A 21,149-nucleotide genomic window follows, 5' to 3' on the forward strand; every position below is an offset into this window, starting at 1 on the left:
TCATTAAATACACACTCCACCAATTTCTTAAAACCCGTGCCATAACTAATTGTTACTCTAAATGTGGGACGGAGGGAGTAAATTTTTGCACAAGTCATCATGTGTTTTTGATCATTCGACCCCTGCAAGGATGGTACAGCCGTCATTTCTTCTTGACTAAATTTCTCATTAATTTACTCAAAATATCCTCACTCAATGTATCAATTTAATACTCCTATTACATTCAGAAATATAAATACACCATTCATATGGAGTATGTTAGTAAATGAGTAAATTACAACCAAACTTGGATAATCTTTGGCACAACACAAACTGCAGCTTGTTGCAAAACTGGGTTAGCTCCAACTGCAGTATCTATGCCAACAGCTGCAACTGTGTGTTTCGCTGTTGTACAAATGCGGGTTCGTCAAAGGGAAAAGCATCTTGCTGAAACTCACCATCCCGAGTAGAAATACCAGACTCACCATTCCTGAAAACCATCAATAAAAGGAAACTCGCCATGAAAAATAAGTAGGACAAAATATACGGGAAAGAATAAACTTGCCCGAGTAGCAGAAACTGTGACACCCCCTTAAACCTCTCTTAAAAATGTCTTCCATGAATATTTCACACAATTACTCTACATCATTACACACCTTAATTCTTGTTTTAATCTGTTAAAGAAACATGACTCCAATAACAGCAACGAATAGCGGTCCATTCCACCTACAACTCCGTATATCCACATGTAATGTTTGCCCAACTAGTCAGAATCTTTCTACTTATAGCACCAGCAGTTCAACGAGGGGTAAAAGTCTCGAGAATCATACACGTAGGTGTAACCGTGTAAGGTAACAATTTGAAGTTTAAAGCACACAAGTTCAAGAAGCAAAAATCTGAGTCATCAGATCCCCCCACCCCCAACAAAAAATCCTTTTTCATAATAAATACTAGTATGAAATTTAGTGTTCCCTTTTCCTGATTGAGAGGGGGAGATTCAATGTTTGATTAATCAAAAATGGAGGAGAGATTAGTTACCAGATCTCCCAGAGAGTATCACAGGTAAGCCCATGAAGTTGCAAAACATATGAGCAACTAATGGAGCAGTTAAATGCCCTGCAATTAACAGTGTTCAAAAGCATCAACATATGTACTAAATAAAAAAATGAAATAAAAATCTAGTGAAGCATGGATATGAAGAATTCACCCACCGGTACGAATGAGAAGAAATGACGCATATGCCCCGAAAATGACAGTGTATACCAACTGGAAACCTGAAAACAAGTCATATACACTATAGGTTAAAATGTACTCCCTTAGTCCCATTAAAAATGAAACGTTTTCCTTTTTGGGTTGTCCTATTAAAAATGAAACGTTTCCTAAAATGGAAACAACTCTATCTCTTTCTCTACTTTTTCATCTCTCTTACTTAATTCCCTCTTCATTAACTCACAAAACAACACTGCATAAAATCCCGTGCCGATTCCCAACTGTTTCATATTTAATGGGACGGAGGGAGTACTATACTTATTACATCACTAAGAGCCATCTTAGTTCAACTTGAAGAATGACTCACCCTCAGCACTGAAAATTTACTTAATGATAAGATAAACAAATTTAAAGAAGCTGATGTAGCATCTAGCTAACTAGGAGTACATAAACGAATTAGAACATGATGATAAATTCCACATGATCAAGCACTATACCATCAGGGATCAGCTGAAAGAGGAAGCAAACAATACCTACAACTTGACAGGCTTTGAGAAAGCTGTAGTTCCTTTGGAAATAAAACTCCAATAAGTGGTTCAGATGAGCTGCAATAAAACAAATAATACAATCTATCTGATTAATCTTCAGCTATAGATAGCAATATTTAAATCTAGCCATGTCTATAGCAAATGTTTTTAGTGGAGGGGCCTGAAACTAAGAAAGGGAAAGATGCAAAAAATAACACAAATTTAAGCTAAAATAAACTGCATGCACACTCACAGTGAAGTCATTTATTTGTTTATAACGATGACACATATGGTATTAGGCTTTAGAGTTGCTACAAATGAAAAAATATGTGGTATTTTATATCCTACTTACCTAAACTGAAAAATACTGGACATATAAATATAACAGTGTAAGTACTGAATCCTCCACACAGAAGCAAAGGGATCATACAAGCTCTGAATACCAACTCTTCTGTAAGTGGAGCCTGTTCAAAAAAATGAGAGACTGATCAAAGAAAATTTGAAAGTAAAATCTTTACAAACAAGAATCATAAAAGACAGGCTGTAATTATCCGTAATATGTGACAACTAAAACCTGGGAGTCCAGATGTATGGGCAAGAGACTTTGGTTCAATCTTGTATGTTTGCTAAACCACCCACCACTAAACAGGGCAGTATAATGCTGATGAAAATTGACAATATCAAATGAGTGCAGAGTATCGAACACATTTCTGCCTACCTAATAATTACCAATCCTAAAAGTATGAAAACTTCCAAACTCGAGTTGGCGTAGAATCCCTTAGTTTTTGTAATGTCATATCTCCCCTAAAACCTCATTTAAGGATCAAAAGTTAAGATGTAACATGCACTGATTGCCTCCCAGGACTAGTATAGAATATCTCAAGAGTCAGGAGAAATCAATCATATAATCTGCCATAACAAAATAAAAAGGGTTGCATTGAATGCAGTTAGGACATAGAAATAAGGTAACCAAGAACTAACCACAAAATAGTTACGCCATGATGACATGCAGGAAGCTGTTGAAACTGCCCAATCAATTATCCTCAAGAAAATGCTCTTAATACATGCAACTGAAAGATCTCCACCACTCTCAAAATATTCTCTGCTAGTTTGAAGCATAGATAAAAACTTCAAGGCAAAGGAACCAGAGTACATGAAGGCAGTCAGCAAAAGCGGGTAGGCCAGAGCTTGCCACTGTTAATACAGAAAATTGCATTGAGCAATCAGTCACCCTTTTCAATCTGCAAAATCAAATGTAACAAGACAATAATGCTATATTCAAATTTAATGGCCTGTGCAATTTCAGAATAACACTTTCTCATACTCACAATGTGATCCGTTCTGATGCCATAAACACCAAGCAGACTTGATGCATCCCATCTTGTTATCTAGTAGCAGAAAATAATAGGTATAAGATACATAAATAAGAAACAGATTGTAAGAAATGAGTTCACATTCAGCTTCTAAGCATGAAGAATTAAAAGCTAAAGAGAGGAAAGGAAGAAGCAAGTAGGAACTAGCCGTTGGAGTTAGTTAGTTTGTTAGCAAAGAGCCGTTGGAAGCTCTTGTTTCTTGTTTCTTGATTCTTTTCTGTTAGTGGCAGTTACCACAATTGTATGAGCTTTAAGTAGCTCGGTTTACTTGTATTCTTGTAGCTAGAAATCAATCAATAAAGAGAATTCATTTTCTCCAAAAAATCTCTCCTCTCTTCATCAAGATTAGTGTGTGCTCTGTGTGTGAGTTCATAACCGAGTGTGTGTGAATATTCAAAGAGTGTGTGAGCTTTGTGTGCTGATCTAACAAGTGGCGCCGTTCTGGTGGGAATTTGAGGCTGATTTGCAGAAGTTCAGAGATGGCAACAGTTCTTGCTCCTCCGAGTGAGAAAGGGAAAGCTCCAGTTTTTGATGAAAAAACTCAAGCCAAGTTTCATGAGATGCAGCTCAAGGCCCATAGTGCAGTCATCTTGTGCTTGGGAGACAAGGTTCTGAGAGATGTGCAAGAAGCCAAAGCAGCAATGGAGATTCTGGAGAAATTAGATGAAGTCTATTTGGCTAAGTCTCTGGCAAATAGACTTTATATGAAGAAGAGGCTCTACTCCTACAGCTTTGCTTCTGACAGATCCATTATAGAGCAACTGGAGGAGTTCAACAAGATTATTGATGATCTTGGCTAAGTGGATGTCAAGATTTTTTATGAAGATAAGGCTATCTTGACACTCAATGCCTTGCCTAGTTCTTATGATCAATTGAGTGATTCCATCATCTATGGCAGAGACAAGCCTATCACTTATACAGAGGTTTATTCAGCTCTGATGGCTAAAGAGCTTCAGAGAAACACCAGCAAAGGAGCTGATCTACAAGCAGCTCCAGAGGCTCTAAATGTGAAGAAGTTCAAGAAGCCTAAGTTCAAAAGAAGTATGAAGAAAATTCTAAGGGGTCCACCTCTGATAATCCAAAAGAAACCAGTTCATGCCACTGGTGCAAGAAACTTGAGCATCTAAAGAAAGATTGCTTTGCATGGAAGAGGAAGCAAGCCTCTGAGGGGGCAAAGGGCAGAACACCTCTGATTGTGTAGAGGGTGTTGATCCACCAGCCCAACTTCTGAATGTGTTAGAAAGTGGAGTTAGTCAGAGATGGATCATGGACTCAGGGGTGCACTTTTCACATGTGCCCCAATAGGAGCTGGTTCCATGATTTCAAGGAGATAGATGGAACAGTCCTCCTAGGCAACAATCACATCAGCAAAATCAGAGGAGTTGAAAAGGTTAAGCTGAGGCTTCAAGATGGTTCCATAAAGATTTTGACAGAAGTGAGATTTATTCCTGAAGTTAAGAGGAATCTGATCTCTTTGGGGATGCTGGAGTATAAGGAATTCAATATCTTGATGAGTCAGGGAAAGATTCTAGTGCAGTTAGGGAATCAAGTAGTGATGGTGGCTGAAAGAGATCATACACTCTACTACCTAAATGCTGAAGCTGTTGATGGAGAAAGCTATTCCATATCTACTGAGAACATGAAGCTATGGCACATAAGATTGGGCCATCCAAGGCAGCATGAAAGAGCTAGTAAAAAAAGGTTTGATCCCTGGAGATGTCAGCAGCAGCAGATTGGATCCGTGTGAGCAATGCATTCTTGGAAAGGCAAAGAAGGCTCCCTATCCTACAGGTATTCATTCTTCTTCAGCACCTCTTGACTACATACACAGTGATCTATGGGGTCCCTCACCTATCAATTCTGTTGGTGGAGGGAGATACTACTTGTCTATTATTGATGATTATACTAGAAAGCTTTGGGTTTGTATCTTAAGAGACAAGTCAGAAACATTTTCTAAGTTCAAGGTGTGGTGCAAGGAAGTGGAGTTAGAGAAAGGCAGGAGTGTGAAATGCCTTAGAACTGATAATGGGCTAGAGTACCTTTCTACTGAGTTTGATCTATTTTTGCAAAGAGAAGGATATGAAGAGGCATAGGACAGTCCCTTGCAACCCCCAACAAAATGGGGTTGCAGAGAGGATGAATAGAACAATACTTGAGAGAGTAAGATACCTGCTTCTTGGTTCTGGATTGAGCAGCAAGTTCTGGTCTGGGGTGAGGCAGTGTATACAACTGCCTATTTGATCAATAAGTGCCCTGCTACATCCTTAAAATATGAGACTCCAGATTATATGTGGTATGGAGCTCATAGTGACTACTCAAAGTACAAGGTGTTTGGGTGTGCAGCCTATGCCCATGGTAGGCAAAGCAAGCTTGAAGCTAGAGCTCTAAAGTGTATCATGCTGGGCTATCAAAAAGGTGTTAAGGGGTATAGGCTCTGGTGTATTGAACCTAGAAAGCAGAAGATAATCATCAGTAATCATCAGTAGGGATGCGGTGTTTGTTGAAAATCAAATGCCTTACTTAAGAGAAAGTAAGAACTCTGATGAAGCTGACAGTGACTTCTTCAAGGTGGAGTCGGTAGGATTGAGCCAAGGTGTGCAGGTAGAGTTGGTGACTCAGAGAGTGAATCTGAGCCAGAAATTGATGATGCTTCCAATCAAGGTGGAGGCAGTACAGAAACTACAGTCAGAGAATATCAAATTGCTAGAGATAGAGGAAGAAGAAATGCAAAGCCTCCTAAAAAATTCACTGATGTGGTCTATTATGCTCTGTGTGCTGCTAAGAACATAGAGCTTGCTGATCCTCTAACTTATAAGGAAGCAATGAGAAGTAAAGACCGAGACAAGTGGATAGAAGCTACGAGTGAAGAGATTGAGTCTTTTTACTCAAGAATAAAACTTCGATTTTGGTGGATAAATCTCAGCTAAAATCTGACGGGAAGGAAAGGAGATTAGTAAGCTGCAAATGGGTGTTTAAAAAGAAGGTTGAAACAACTGATAAAGATAGAATCAAGTTCAAAGCTCGTTTGGTGGCTAGAGGCTTCACACAGTAAAGGTGTGGATTTTAATGAGGTGTTTGCTCCTGTTGTGAAGCACACTTCTATTAGGATTTTGCTTGCTATGGTGAATCAGTCTGATTGGGAATTACAGTAGCTTGATGTAAAGACAACTTTCCTCAATGGTGATCTTGAGGAAACAATCTTCATGGACCAGCCTGAGGGTTATGTGAAGATTGTTGAAGAAGAGCCTTTATGGGCTCAAGCAAAGTCCAGGCAGTGGAATAGAAAGTTTGATGAGCAGATGAGGAAAATTGGCTTTATAAGGTCAAAATTTGATGACTGCATTTACATAAAGAAGAAAGGCAGTACACCAGTTGCTTATCTATTGCTTTATGTAGATGATATGCTCCTTGCTGGACCATCTATGGCTGAGATACTGAAAGTCAAGGAAGATTTGAAGTCTAGCTTTGAAATGAAGGATCTGGGTGAAGCAAGGAAGATCATGGGAATTAATATTCAGCTAGACAGAAGCTGTAAAAGGCTGTGGCTGCTACAAACTGACTACATTGAGAAAGTTCTAAAAAGGTTCAATATGGACAACACTAAAGCTGCTTCAACACCTTTGTCACAGAGTTTTAAGCTATCTAACGAGCAGGCTCCTAAGTCTAAGCAAGAAGCACATGAGATGGAGTCTATCCCTTATGCTAGTGTGGTTGGGAGCATTATGTACACTATGATCTGTACAAGGCCAGACTTGGCCCATGCTATTTCAATTACTAGCAGATACATGGCTGATCCTGAGAAAGAGCATTGGAATGCTCTTAAGTGGATTCTGAGGTACATGAAGTGCACTAGTAGCTGGGGAATTGTGTTCAATGGCTGTGATAAGGTGAGCGAGGAGGTAGTGGTGGGCTACTGTGATGCAGATTATGCTACAAATTTGGATAATAGGAAGTCCCAAACTGGTTATTTCTTCACCATGTTTGGAACTGTGGTCAGTTGGAAGTCTGGGTTATAGAGTGTTGTTGCTCTATCAACCACAGAAGCTGAATACATGGCTCTCACAGCAACTGTGCAAGAAAGCTTCTAGATTTAGAGTGGATTCAGGGTGTGATATCAGATTTTGGTTTTGATCAGAAAACCATGGTGGTGCATTGTGATTGCAGTTCAGCTATGTGCTTGGCTAAGCATCAGTATTTTCATGAAAGATGCAAGCATATAGATGTTAGGCTACATTTCATTAGAGATGAGATTGAAAGGGGAAGAGTAAAGGTGGTCAAGATTGATACTTTGCACAATCCAGCTGATATGCTTACTCACTAAGTCTCTGGGAAGAGACAAGTTTGATCATTGCAAAGAATTGATCAAGGTTTGTTGCAAGAACTGATGTGTGTACTCAGGTGGAGAATTGTAAGAAATGAGTTCACATTCAGCTTCTAAGTATGAAGAATTAAAAGCTAAAGAGGAAAGGAAGAAGCAAGTAGGAACTAGCCGTTGGAGTTAGTTAGTTTGTTAGCAAAGAGCCGTTGGAAGCTCTTGTTTCTTGTTTCTTGATTCTTTTCTGTTAGTGGCAGTTACCACAATTGTATGAGCTTTAAGTAGCTCGGTTTACTTGTATTCTTGTAGTTAGAAATCAATCAATAAAGAGAATTCCTTTTCTCCAAGAAATCTCTCCTCTCTTCATCAAGATTAGTGTGTGCTCTGTGTGTGAGTTCATAACCGAGTGTGTGTGAATATTCAAAGAGTGTGTGAGCCTTGTGTGCTGATCTAACACAGATAGTTTGAGAAAATTCTCGAATGGTTAGGAATGGATGATCCATGAATAGCTAAAGCCCTTCTTGGTATGGTGGAATGAAATGAGGGTGGAAAGGAATGAAGGTAAGAATGGAACGAAGATAGGAATGAATGACATTTCCTTTGCATTTTCATTACATTCAATCCATCGTACCAAGCAAATGAATAGAATGGAAGTCGAAATCACGTTCCATTCCATCGTACCAAGAACGGCCTAAGAAGTTGATGGTTCATAAACTACATCATGAATCTATGATCAACTAATTAAAAGGCATTATAGTGACTTTCAGTTGTGCTATTCCATATCAATCTTTCCAAACAAATTATAGCATACGCAAAAGTTATTATATTACTGAGAATTAGTAGAGCAAAAGTGATGAACATGCTAACTATCTATAGAAGTTTTAAAATCTCAAACCAAGAAAAGAACATGAAACACATGTATGAGTAATCCGTACCATGTATAAATCAAATAACATCACTAATCAACATGAAAACCTGCTGAATTGAAAGTCATTTCTGATCACAATGTGGATCCACCTAAAATACAACATTCAAAAGAGAGCTGACATTGAGAGATGAATTCATATAGTAGGCAAAACACGGCTTGGAAGAAATAAAGGCGATACCATTGGCTCATAACTAATTAGCTTCCTGTTCTAAAAGACAAGAGCGCCATACTTATTTACATTTCTACACATTTCCTTCCTTTTAAATGTCAAAAACTGATTGAAGCCTCAATTAAGAATAGAAAATCCACTACTGCAAATTCGAAGTCAAAATTGATATAAAAGCGCAACATTTAAAACGAAAAACATCCAGGAAAAAAAACTCCTTATATTCAATTTTTCAGCAAATTAGTTGCTACTGCCAGTATTTTATTCAGTTCCCATGATGCAAAGCAAACTTACCACTCCAAATAGAAAATTGGGGAGATTGAAAACTAGTCGATCCAAGCAAAAATTACACAGAAAATGGGATCAGATACAAAATGTGGAGTAGAGAAAGAAGTCTTACGGGGAGCATGAGGATGGAAACGATCATTGAGACGATTGAAGACACGGCAGCGCATATGAAACGTCGTTTGAGGAAGGAATTAGAGGAATCAGGCGGGGGAAATCGAAGAATCAGAGTTGGGGAATAGAGAATTGCAACGTAGAACACAGCCATGCCGATGCACGCGGCCACGGCCGCCGTCTTGGTAGCGCCGGCGCCGGCATCTTGGGGTTCCATTTTAATTTTAGTTGATTAAATTTTTATTCAAAAACACGTAAAAAGCAATTGCGGGAATAGTTAACATTGACTTTGAGTTGACTTGTAGACAAAGACTATAACTTTTGGGCCACAATTTTACCAAGATTTCTTCTATTCGGGCTAAATTCACAAGTATCCATCTCATTGGGCCTGTATAATATTGAACAAAGTAACTTAAACTATTATACCATACTAAGATATTTTTAAAATATTAGTAGTTTTTATTGTAAATTAATTAAATAAAATTAGAAAAATTATCATTATATGAAAATTATAAAAAAAAATATTATACTGTTCCAATATTTATTCACAGGAGATAAAAATCTATCATACTGAAGAATTGAACAAAAGAGGTATCACTCATAGAATTTGAAAACTTTTTTATAAACGTTACCTGTAGAATTATAGAACATCATTAAAGTTATCTTGACAAAATAGATACAATCATGTCTTCTATAAAATACGAATCCAATTAACTATTACAACATTAATTTAATTCAGGATAATTAAAGAAACATTATAATCAATTTAAACTAAACCATCTCAACATACTACCGAGTACATTTTATATAAAATTCTTATCATGCAAATAAATATATAGACATAGAGGATGCGTTAAAATGATAACACCTTTTAAAGTGACACTGTGATATCACGTATCCTGCAATATTATAAACGCTACACTGCAATAGTATAAATGCTACACTGCAATTTATATATTGCAGTCTAGCGTATTTGATATTGCAGTCCAATGTATTAGATATTGTTGTCGTGGTAAACTGCAATATTGTTGTGGTGAGACTGCAATATTCAATAAATAAGAGCATCCACATCCGTGCTCTTGCCAACAAGCACGGATGTGGGCCCGGCCCCACTTTTATTCCCTGCTCTTAGGCAAGAGCACAACAACCACATCCGTGCTCTTTCGCAAGGACGAGCACAAGGGCCCCACCATTGTATAACAATCAAAATAATTAGAGATGCTTATATTTTATACATTAGGATATATTTATTATTTTGTTGGTATTTGTAATTTTAATTTATTTTTATATACATTTAACATTTTTCACGTCTATCTATTTTCATTTGTACAATCAAATTATACTAATCTTTATAACAATTAAGTTGGTGGTGATTTAGTATTAAATTATTTAGTTGATTTAGTTGTTGAAGTGTTATTGCATAGGACTAGGAGTATATTTTAAGGTGTTCAAATCAGCATTTATTTTTTTTATTGTTATTTTAAATTTATGTTAAAGTAATAGAAATATGTTTTTATTTTATCTAATAAAATGTCATTATAGATTTTTTTAAGTTAACGTAATGATATTGGTTCTTATTTCCATTAGTTTTATTACAAATGTTTAATTAGTACGTGAAAAATATATGACCCGTGCTGCACAAGTGGTGATACTAGTTTCATAAAGTGTTGGTTAAAAACAAAAATACATTTGATCATGTAGATAGTAATTGAGTTTAGTTCGTGATAATTTTATTAATACATTAATCACTATGGGATACGATACTCTTAGTTATTATTGTTTCATTAAACCTATACACTTATGAGATAATATTGTCGAGAAATAAGACAAGACATTTGATTTTGATCAAACAACGTTTTCAAACAACACAATTGACTTTGATAAAAAACAACATTTTATAATCAATATAGTGCTGTATAGTAGTATTATTTAGGTAATTTAATACCATACATTTCCCATTTCTTCTTTTAAGATATAAAAAACAAGTGCTTATATTTATAATATAATATAATCATATAAAAAACAACATTTTATAATCAATATAGTGTCGTAGCATTACATTACTACAATTAACTAGTTTGATATCACACATTTTCAATTTCTTTCTTTGGATATAAGATGTAACTAGGGATGTAACTCAATGTAGCCCGCAACCCGTGGGCTGGCCCGAATAACCCGTCAAATTTATAGGGTTAGGGTTGAAAATTTCTAACCCGATAAAATTATAACCCGATTAGCCCGCACTAGATTAACCCACAACCCGTTAGGGTCAGACCCGAAAACCCGATGGGCTGGCACGAAAACCCGATAAAATTTCTATTGTTCTATTTGTTTGACTCCTAATTGGACAATTTCATTGATTATTTTTATAATATAGATAACTAAAAAAATAACATTCAATTTTATATTAAATATATAAATTATATATGAAATTTTTATTAATATAATAATAAATAAATAAATTAGAAACTTCTAATTCATTAATAAATATTTAAATTTGTAAAACATGTTTTAAAACCTGCTTTAAAATATTTAAATTTATGTTTTATTTTACACAAATCTCAAATATTAGTATTAGATCATGTTTGTGTTTGAGTTTAAGTATATATCTCAAATTTATCATAATTAAATATTTATATTTTATAAATATAACTAATTTTTGTCATTATTTATTGGATTGATCGCATGTTAATTTTATCGGTAGCAACCCGATTAACTCGCTGGGCCAGCCCGAAACCCAAGCGTTGAGGGTTAGGGTTGAACTTTCATAACCCGAAAAAATCTCAACCCGATTAGCCAGCACCCACTTGACCCGCAACCCGAATAGGGTTGGCCCGAAACCCAGTGAGCCGGCCCGATTGACATCCCTACATATAACCAATTGCTTATGTGAAAATGCGGGCTATTTACAATTCTTTAATTGATGCATGTTACAAAAATCATTTTTATTTTACCATTTCCAAATACAGTAACCAGCCCAGCAGAGGATAGACAATTTCTGTTTTACACTATGAGCTATATTGATACGATTATTATTATTATTATTATTATTATTATTATTATTATTATTATTATTATTATTATTATTATTATTATTATTATTATTATTATTATTATTATTATTATTATTATTATTATTATTATTATTATTATTATTATTATTATTATTATTATTATTATTATTATTATTATTATTATTATTATTATTATTATTATTATTATTATTATTATTATTTAGTTAGTTAATTATGGATTTGCATATCTTTTTCATATATTTTGTCTTGCTCATTAAGTTAGTATCCACTATTATAAATAATGGATATTGTTAGTCATTTTGATCATTCAAGAAATATCAATTATCCTTATATTTTATTTTCTCTTACTCTCTTTCCTTTCAAACGTGCAAAACGCACAAAACCCTAATTTTGACACCGGATTGATCGACGGGCAAAAGCTCCTGCGACGTTCGACGCAAAATCTACGAGTTAAGGAACTTCTTCCTTAACAATTGGTGCTTTCATTGAGAGTTCTTCCTCCGAATCGCTGTCTACATGTCGTACGGCTACACCGGATATCAACTCCGGCAGGCGGATTACCACCCATGGCAGCCCGTACCTCAACCCATGCTCAATCCAATCAGAGCGTTAGATCAACAACCATCATATCCATATCCACAGGATGAGAGACTCCACCCACAACACCATCCCTACCAAGCCCGTCAACCCACTTCCTGGGACCCGCCATGGCTGCGCCAGGAAACTACGTGTCAGCAACCATCGTCCTACGAGACAGATTTGTACTCTCCACCACCGCCCTCTTGTTGGGACCCGCCAAGGTTGTGCACGCAGCAGGGATACTGTCAGCCTTATCAACCACCTCAGCAGCCACACCACACCGCGCTCAGACAACCCACTAGCTGGGATCCACCTGTCTACTGGGAGACAACAGGACAACGCCCTTTCCACGAGGTCTCGGCATACGATCATCCGCTGCCCCCAACCATAATCAGCCCGCGCCGCAGCCACCTTGTCCAGCCACCACCACGGCACATCCGACTCTCGCACAACTTCAACAATTGTTGGAAGCGTGCTACAGGATGGAGTCTCGCCTTGTTGCAGACCGACGCATCGACAACATGCTTCCTCCCTAGCTGCCTGAACCTGCGCAGCCCTACGGCTCCCAAATTTTTGGGTTTGGGGACCTCGTTCAGCACCTTCCTCCATCAGGAAATAGCAAGGCTTCGCCGGGGCCTTCGGGTTTAGTCCCCTACGACTCATTGGCTCCGCCGCAGCAGTCGAGTAAAACACCACCACCCTTTGATCACTACTTCCACAATTTGTCGACGCCGTCAAAAGACTACCACCAGCAGCTTCCTCCTCCAAAAACCTATCAGCCGCCCCCAGCTTCGGCTTTGATTCCTGATTGTGATCGAGTTGAGGAAGGCTTTGCTGATTCTGCCAAGAAGATTCCTGTTTCTTCTGTTGTTTTTGGTGGAGTCGAAAATGTTGAGAAGATAGAGAAGTCCAGTCCGGATTCCGCACGTAAAGAGAAACCGGTTCACAGTTGCATCGAGATTCAGTGCGCGCGACAATTGAATGCTTCTCGATTCAAGATTCCCCAAGTCCAGATTGGTTTGGGTAGTTCCATTGTGGACAACGCATCGCTGAAATTATTGAGTGATTCATCTCATGTCAGGGTTGTCGCAAGTATGAATCATCGATCAACATCGTTCGACGTCGATGCCCGGTTGATTCCTCCGCAAAATGACACTCTATGCTTGAGCATTCATGGACGCATTGATGCAGGGAGACGCTCAACTATTCGGTGTATGTTTGACCCAGGAGGATTCCTCGACACTCATCGTTGCTTCATGGTGCCCACCTTGAGGACAAGGTGGATTTCAACCGTGGGGGAGTTGATACGATTATTATTATTATTATTATTATTATTATTATTTAGTTAGTTAATTATAGATTTGCATATCTTTTTCATATATTTTGTCTTGCTCATTAAGTTAGTATCCACGTATTATAAATAGTGGACATTGTTAGTCATTTTGATCATTCAAGAAATATCAATTATCCTTCTATTTTATTTTCTCTTACTCTCTTTCATTTCAAACGTGCAAAATGCACAATACCCTAATTTTGACGCCGGATTGATCGACGGGCAAAAGCTCCCGCAACGTTCGACGCAAAATCTACGAGTTAAGGAACTTCTTCCTTAACATATATTTAGACGACAAAATCTGATTTTGGAGTGAATTTAGAGCAATAAGTTACATGAATGAGAATTTTTTTGTAAGCCTATTTCTCTTCGTGTTTCCCTTTCACAGAATACAAAAGAATTTCCTATTCTGAACCTTTATTCTAAATCACATGCACAAACTTTAAGGGCTTGGCTTCTTGCAAGGCATACATGGGCTCTGCAAATTCAGCTGACAAAATATAAAATTTGTAATTTAAAACCAAATCAATCTTGATGAATGAGCATCATCGATTACTCTATACCTTTCTAATACAAGATAAATCCAGTTTACATTTATAATTTTGTTGATTTATAAATTTTTTTAGAACGATCCAATATAAGTGAGTCATTTTATTTTTTTTAATAAAAATCACTCTCTCCATCCCATTTTAGGAATCCTGGTTTACCATTTTTCGGTGTCTCACTTTAAGAATCTCGGTTAGAATATTTCATAAATGATAATAGGTCTCACATTTCACTAACTTTTTTCCACTAACATTTTATTATAAAACTATTTAAAAGTAGGACACACATTCCACTATTTTTTTCAACTTTTCTTTACATTTCTTAAAACTCGTGCCGAACTCAAATGAGACTCTTAAAGTAGGACGATGGGAGTAATACTTTTAATTTCTCTACTATTTTAGTCTTTCTCCATTTAAATAGCTAAACACCACTTTCACTACAAAAAAATGTCGGTTCACTAGCGGAAAATTTTGTTGCTAATTCTCATAATTCCGCTGGTAAAATGGGGTTTGCAGCGGATTAGCAACAGATCTACACTTCTTCTAAATTCCTCGCTGCTAAAATTTAGCAACTACATAAATTGTGCTACTAATGTTTTAGTAACGAATTAGTAGCAGAATGAGTTTGTTGATAATTGTTGGCATCAAAAGGGGATCGAAAGTTTTAGCAACAAACTTAGTGTGTCGCAAATTGTTAGCAATGAATTAGCAATGCACCAAATCCGCTCCTAACTTGTTGGCATAAAAAAGGTATCGAAAATTTTAGCAACAAACTTAGTATGTTGCAAATTGTTAGCAACAGATTAGCAATGCACCAAATCCGCTCCTAAATTGTTGGCATAAAAAAGAGATTGATAAATTTAGCAATAAACTTAGTTTGTTACAAATTGTTAGCAACGAATTAGCAATGCACCAAATCCGCTCCTAAATTGCTGGCATAAAAATGGATCAAAAAAATAGCAACAAACTTAGTCTGTTACGAATTGTTAGCAACGAATTAGCAATGCACCAAATCTGCTCCTAAATTGTTGGCATAAAAAAGGGATCGAAAAAATTAGCAACAAATTTAGTCCGTTACAAATTGTTTGCAACGGATTAGCGACACATTTATTCCACTCTAAAATTTTCAGTAATGAATACGAATCGAAAACTTTAGTAACATACTCCGGTCGCTACTATTTATTAGCAATGAATTAGCAACAAGCTCAATTAGCCTCTAATGTGACATTTTTTTATAAAAAATCACCAATTTGTATTCCGCAATTAAGTTTAAGTTACAAATTATTGTTTCAATTATTTGTTTGCTTATCCAATTAAAACAAACAACTTACAACAAACCAACAATTATCAAATAAAGAACATTAATTTGTAGACAACAATAATTATTGATAAACTAATAATGCATTTTTCCAAAAAAAATATGAAGTCTGATACCGTTATGAGTTTAAATTATAATGGAGTAAAAAGCAGATATCAATCTCCTAATTCTGTAGAATCGTCACGACCAGACTGAGCAGTAGAGTGACTCGAGTGCTGGGACTGATGGTGCATGTACTGATCCATCCTTTCTTTGACCAACTTCACTTCTTCTTCTAGTTTCATTCGCATCTCATGCTCTGCATTGAATTTCTGTTCCATCTCAAACTGCCACTGACGGTCTACTTGTTGGCTCGTCCCTGCTGCAGTGTGTGCAGATAAACTATCCACGAGGTTTGGTCCAAGGTCTCCTGTTCCAATTATCCTTCTCTTCTTTTCAAGACGACCTCGCATAACCTCATTGGTAAATATTTCATTCATACTGGCATCTTCACCTTGGGTTGCAGCAATTTCTTTCACTCTCGCCTAGTTAATGTGAATGACAATAAATGTTATACGCATAATAAGTGAAATATATAATATACGTACATAACTATAATATAACTTACATCTATATCTGCAGTCTTCTTATAGGTGAATTCTCCATTTTTGTTGTGGTGTACCATGAACGTTTCATATGCACAGTCACTGATAGGAACACCTTTTTTTGCCGCCTATTTATCAAAATAAAATAATACTAACATTAGTACCAATAATAAATGTACTAAAGGAATTTATACATGTATGTAAATAGAACTTACCAACTTCTGAGCCTTCGCTGCGACAAATGATGAGCCTCCATTATTTCGGATGTATCCAGTGCCGGGTCCATCAGGCTCGGTATATCTAGCCTTCCTCGCTAGATTTGACTTCACTATGACCTCCGGTTTCTTCCAGTAGTTGACCAATCCACTCCACATCTTCTCGAGCACATAAGTTGGCCTTCCTCGTTTCTTGTCATTCATTTTCTTCAAGAGGTTAAGCCCTTAAAAAATAGACTTAACTCCATGATAGCCTTCCAAACATTTTGAGGAAGAAGTTCACGAAATGCAACAGGTAGTATGCGTTGCATGAAAAAATGACAATCATGACTCTTCATTCCAAACATCTTTAGCTTCCTCAAATCAACACATCTACCCATGTTAGACACATACCCGTCTGGAAACCTAAGACCCTTGAGGCCTTGACCCATTCACATAAGACTTTCTTTTCACGATTGTCAAGGGTGTATGAAGCTTTTGGAAACTTTCCAGTTGCCCCATTACGCTTTAATCCAGGTCTTGCACAATATTGATCCAGTTCTTCTCTCGACTTTGATGTATCCTTAGTCTTCCCTTGGACATTAAGCACGGTATTAAATACATTATCAAACACATTTTTTTCAACATGCATTACATCCAAATTATGTCGAATCAACAACTCCTTCCAATAAAGGAGATCCCAGAAGATGCTTCTTTTCTTCCATCCGGATCTAGCACGATTTGATACAATCTTGTTCTTGTCATTGTAGTCATCCATCACTCTTACTAGACCCAATGTATCTATCTCATTCAAGATTTCTACTCCAAACTTTGGTTCTGGTGGTCCAACTAAGATCATCATGTTCTTACGAAAAGCTTTTTTATTCTTTCAAAATGGATGATTCATAGGTAAGAATTTTCGATGATTGTCAAACCATGATTGTTTGCCGCTTTTCTCTAACGTAAACGCATCACTATTTTCCATGCAATAAGGACAAGCTAATCTTCCAGCGGTACTCCATCCAGACAACATAGCATATGCTGGAAAATCGCTTATGGTCCACATCAACATCGCTCTCATTTGAAAATTTTGCTTCAAGGAAATATCATAGGTAGACACACCCACTTCCCATAGTTGTTTCAGTTCATCTATTAATGGCTGCAGAAAAGCATCCAACTTATCTTTAGGATTACGTGGCCCAGGAACTAACACTGTGAGGAACATGAAATGTCCCTTCATACATAGCCAAGGAGGAAGATTGTAAGGCGTTAAAATAATTGGCCAGGAAGAGTATTGCTTCCTTGATTGGCCAAACGGTCGAAAACCATCCGTTGAAAGACCTAGTCTCACATTACGACAATCTAACGCGAATTCAGGAAAAATACTGTTGATGTGTTTCCATGCTGGAGAGTCTGCGGGATGTCTCATAACTCCATTATCAGTTGATGAAGCATGCCAACGCATTTCTTCTGCTGTAGCTTTTGATGCATACAGTCTCTGTAATCGAGGAATTAGAGGAAAATAATACATCTTTGACATTGCCACCCGCTTCTTTTTCCCCGTTGTAGAATCGATATTCTGCTCTTTATAGCGTGATTCCCCACAATATCACATAGTTGTAACTCACTATTGTGATGCCAAAAAATCATACAATTATTTGGGCAGCAGTCAATCTTTTCTACAGGTAATCCTATGCCACGCAACAATCTTTTCGTGCTATAAAAGCTATTTGGCAATAAATCATCATCGCTTGGAAACCCCTCTTTGATGAGTTCTGTTACCCGATCATAACACCTCTCTGGCCAATGATACTCTGCTTTCAAACTTATTAGTCGAACCACGTATGACAAATGTGAATGCTTCTTACAACCGGGCCACAACTCGTTATCGGCAGTAGTCAACATATCATAAAGTTGTTGTGCATCAGGATTAGGTGGCTCTTCTATGTTATCAAACCAGACTTATAAACGTGAAGTCGAACTTCGTTTGTTGGTTTATACAACTTATTATCACACTTCCTACACGGACACTTAATTCTGTCTGTCCATATATGTTGGTTTACTACTCGGACCTGTTGGAACATAGAATCGCTCGGTGCGAACCTGCTGTTCCACCAGCGAAGGAGTCGACCTCTGCCTTGCGAATAGAGCCGGGTGGAAAGCTTCTTCACACTATAGGGGAAGGCTTCTTCTTCGCACTATGAAGGAGAGGGCAGCCGCTGGATCTTAAAAAAAAGAACTTGGAATAAACCTACAAAATAAATAAAAGGAAATAAACCTACTAAATAAGGAGTATTACTAAATTAATATTATAAAGGGGTGTTCGGTTTGCAAGATTGTATCAGGGATTAAAATTTGTTGTGTGTTTGGTTCATGAGATTCAACCCCACAATTCAAATTATGGGACAATTAGTCATAGCTAACCCCCTATGACTAAAATAATCTCACAACTCAATCCTAGATTATATCTTGGTATTATTTTATCTTGCAAACCGAACACCACCTAAGTAGATTACACTAATCACTTCTCCTCTTAACAATGATTTATTAATTAAATATTATAGTTTATTTTGTCATTAATTTGTTATATTTAATTTTTAGTAATTCAATGACTTTAAGGATATAGTTGGAAGGATTGTTATTTATTCAACGATTTAAATATTGCGGAATATGCTATACTATACAATAATGGTGTTGTTTTGTTGCCATGATAATCCATCTAGGATTAAGTTGTCAACCGAATAACCCTAATTTATCAATTTTAATTTACATTAATGCAAATCATTAATCTAGATCATAATTTTTACAATTAGAGAAAAAAATTATAGTATAAATAAAAATTTTTGAAATTTAATTACAGTTTACACAAATATTAGTAAATTAAATATTGGTCACTATGAATTAAGATAATATATACATGTACATAATTAACTTACTAGTTTTATTCAAAAAGCTCAATAATTAAAAAGAATGAGAATACATAAGTCATAATTAACTAATAGTAACAGATTTCATAATATAAATTTCATTATCGACATGTTCTGTGACTATTATAAATGATTGGTTTTTCTTGGAGACTAGATTTTTGAAAATCATACTATTGAATTAAATGAGAGAGAATAAAATAATTACGAAACAATAATATTGTTTTATTGTGAAATAGGAAAATCAATCATTATTGAGACAAACATAAAAGGGAAAATCAATCACTTGTATACCAATGAGGGAGAATGATTGAAAATTTCTTCTTATTATTAATATTTAGTAATTTGTAGTACTAAACTAAGGCACATAATAATTATAATAATATAAGTCGGAGTTATTATTAAGTACTACCTCCGTATTTTAAAAATAGAAACCTTTGAAACGGCAACAATTAATGCACAATTGAAAAAATAGAAACTTTTGAAACAATACGGATTTTAATGCACAATTGGTAAAGTAAGAGAGAAGAAAGAAAATTTGATAAAGTAAGAGAGAGGAAGAAAAAAAGTAAAATAACTAATGTTAGTGGATTGTGGGGTCCACTTTATTGTAGTGGTATAAGTGGTAAATAAATTTATGTATATGAGCTTAAAGATTTCCTAAAATAGAAAGGTTGAAAGTTTACATTTTTAAGAGACAGGACTAAAACGGAAAAGGTTGTTATTTTAAAATACGAAGGTAGTAATATTTTGCAACTTTTTGTTAAATATTTATTACCAGTGCAATATTTTGTTGTTAACTAGTCGTAGACCATCTACCGTTACTAATTTGTTGGTAATTTAATTGCATTGACATTTGGCTGTTGCTACTTACTAGTGAAAATTGTTCTGCTGTAATTCCGTTGGTAAGTTGCCTGTTGCTACTTGCTAGTGAATATCAATCCGTTGCAATATTGTTGGTAATTTATTGCCAACGAAATTTGTTCGTTGTTACTTACTAGTGCAAATGAGTCCGTTGTAGTTTTGTTGGTAATTTATTACCAACGACATTTGTCTGTTGCTACTTCCTAGTGAATATCAATCCGCTGCAAATATTATTACCAATGACGTTTGTTTGTTGTTACTTACTAGTGAAAATTAGACCTCTGTAATTCCGTTGGTAATATATTACCAACGACATTTGTCTGTTGCTACTTACTAGTAAATATTAATCCGTTGCAATATTGTTGGTAAATTATTGCCAACGACATTTGTTTGTTGCTACTTAGCAGTGCAAATTAGTCCGTTGTAATTCCGTTGGTAATTTATTACCAACAACATTTGTATGTTGCTACTTACTAGTGAATACTACCTCCGTCCCCCAAATATTGTCACACTTTGACCCGACACGGATTTTAAGAAATGTAATGGTAAGTGAGTTGAAAAAGTTAGTGGATTGTGAGTCCTACTTTTATATATTAGTTTTATAATAAAATGTAAATAGGAATGAGTTAGTAGAATATGAGATCCACTACAAAAAATAGTAAAAAGTGAAATGAGACAAACTTTGGGGGACGGACGGAAATGGAAAAATGGGACAAACTTTCAGGGACGGATGTAGTAACAATTTTGCTGCAATATTGTTGGTAATTTATTGCCAACGGAATTTATTTGTTGCTACTTAGCAGTGCAAATGAGTCCGTTGTAATTCTGTTGGTAATTGTTTACCAACAACATTTGTATGTTGCTACTTACTAGTGAA

General features: G+C 36.1%; 1 protein-coding gene across 3 annotated transcripts; it reads right to left on the bottom strand.

Annotated features, from left to right (window-relative positions):
• Positions 1 to 145: 145 nt before the first annotated feature.
• On the bottom strand, positions 146 to 9,152 carry LOC121799832 (CAAX prenyl protease 2-like). 3 transcript variants are annotated; one of them, XM_042199334.1, is made up of 10 exons: positions 8,898 to 9,032; positions 8,339 to 8,420; positions 3,044 to 3,103; positions 2,697 to 2,909; positions 2,290 to 2,376; positions 2,068 to 2,179; positions 1,722 to 1,793; positions 1,191 to 1,253; positions 1,018 to 1,095; positions 146 to 469 (listed from the first exon to the last, which is right to left on the bottom strand). In XM_042199334.1, exons 2-10 carry the CDS (start codon positions 8,357 to 8,359, stop codon positions 336 to 338), a joined length of 840 nt encoding a protein of 279 aa, XP_042055268.1. In that variant the 5' UTR covers positions 8,360 to 8,420; positions 8,898 to 9,032; the 3' UTR covers positions 146 to 335. The 3 variants fall into 3 exon arrangements, with proteins under 3 accessions (XP_042055268.1, XP_042055266.1, XP_042055267.1); XM_042199332.1 differs by lacking the exon at positions 8,339 to 8,420 and having other exon boundaries at positions 8,898 to 9,152; XM_042199333.1 differs by lacking the exons at positions 2,290 to 2,376; positions 8,339 to 8,420 and having other exon boundaries at positions 8,898 to 9,152.
• Positions 9,153 to 21,149: the final 11,997 nt, after the last annotated feature.

Source organism: Salvia splendens, chromosome 4, assembly GCF_004379255.2.
Source record: "Salvia splendens isolate huo1 chromosome 4, SspV2, whole genome shotgun sequence".
NCBI lineage: Eukaryota > Viridiplantae > Streptophyta > Magnoliopsida > Lamiales > Lamiaceae > Salvia > Salvia splendens.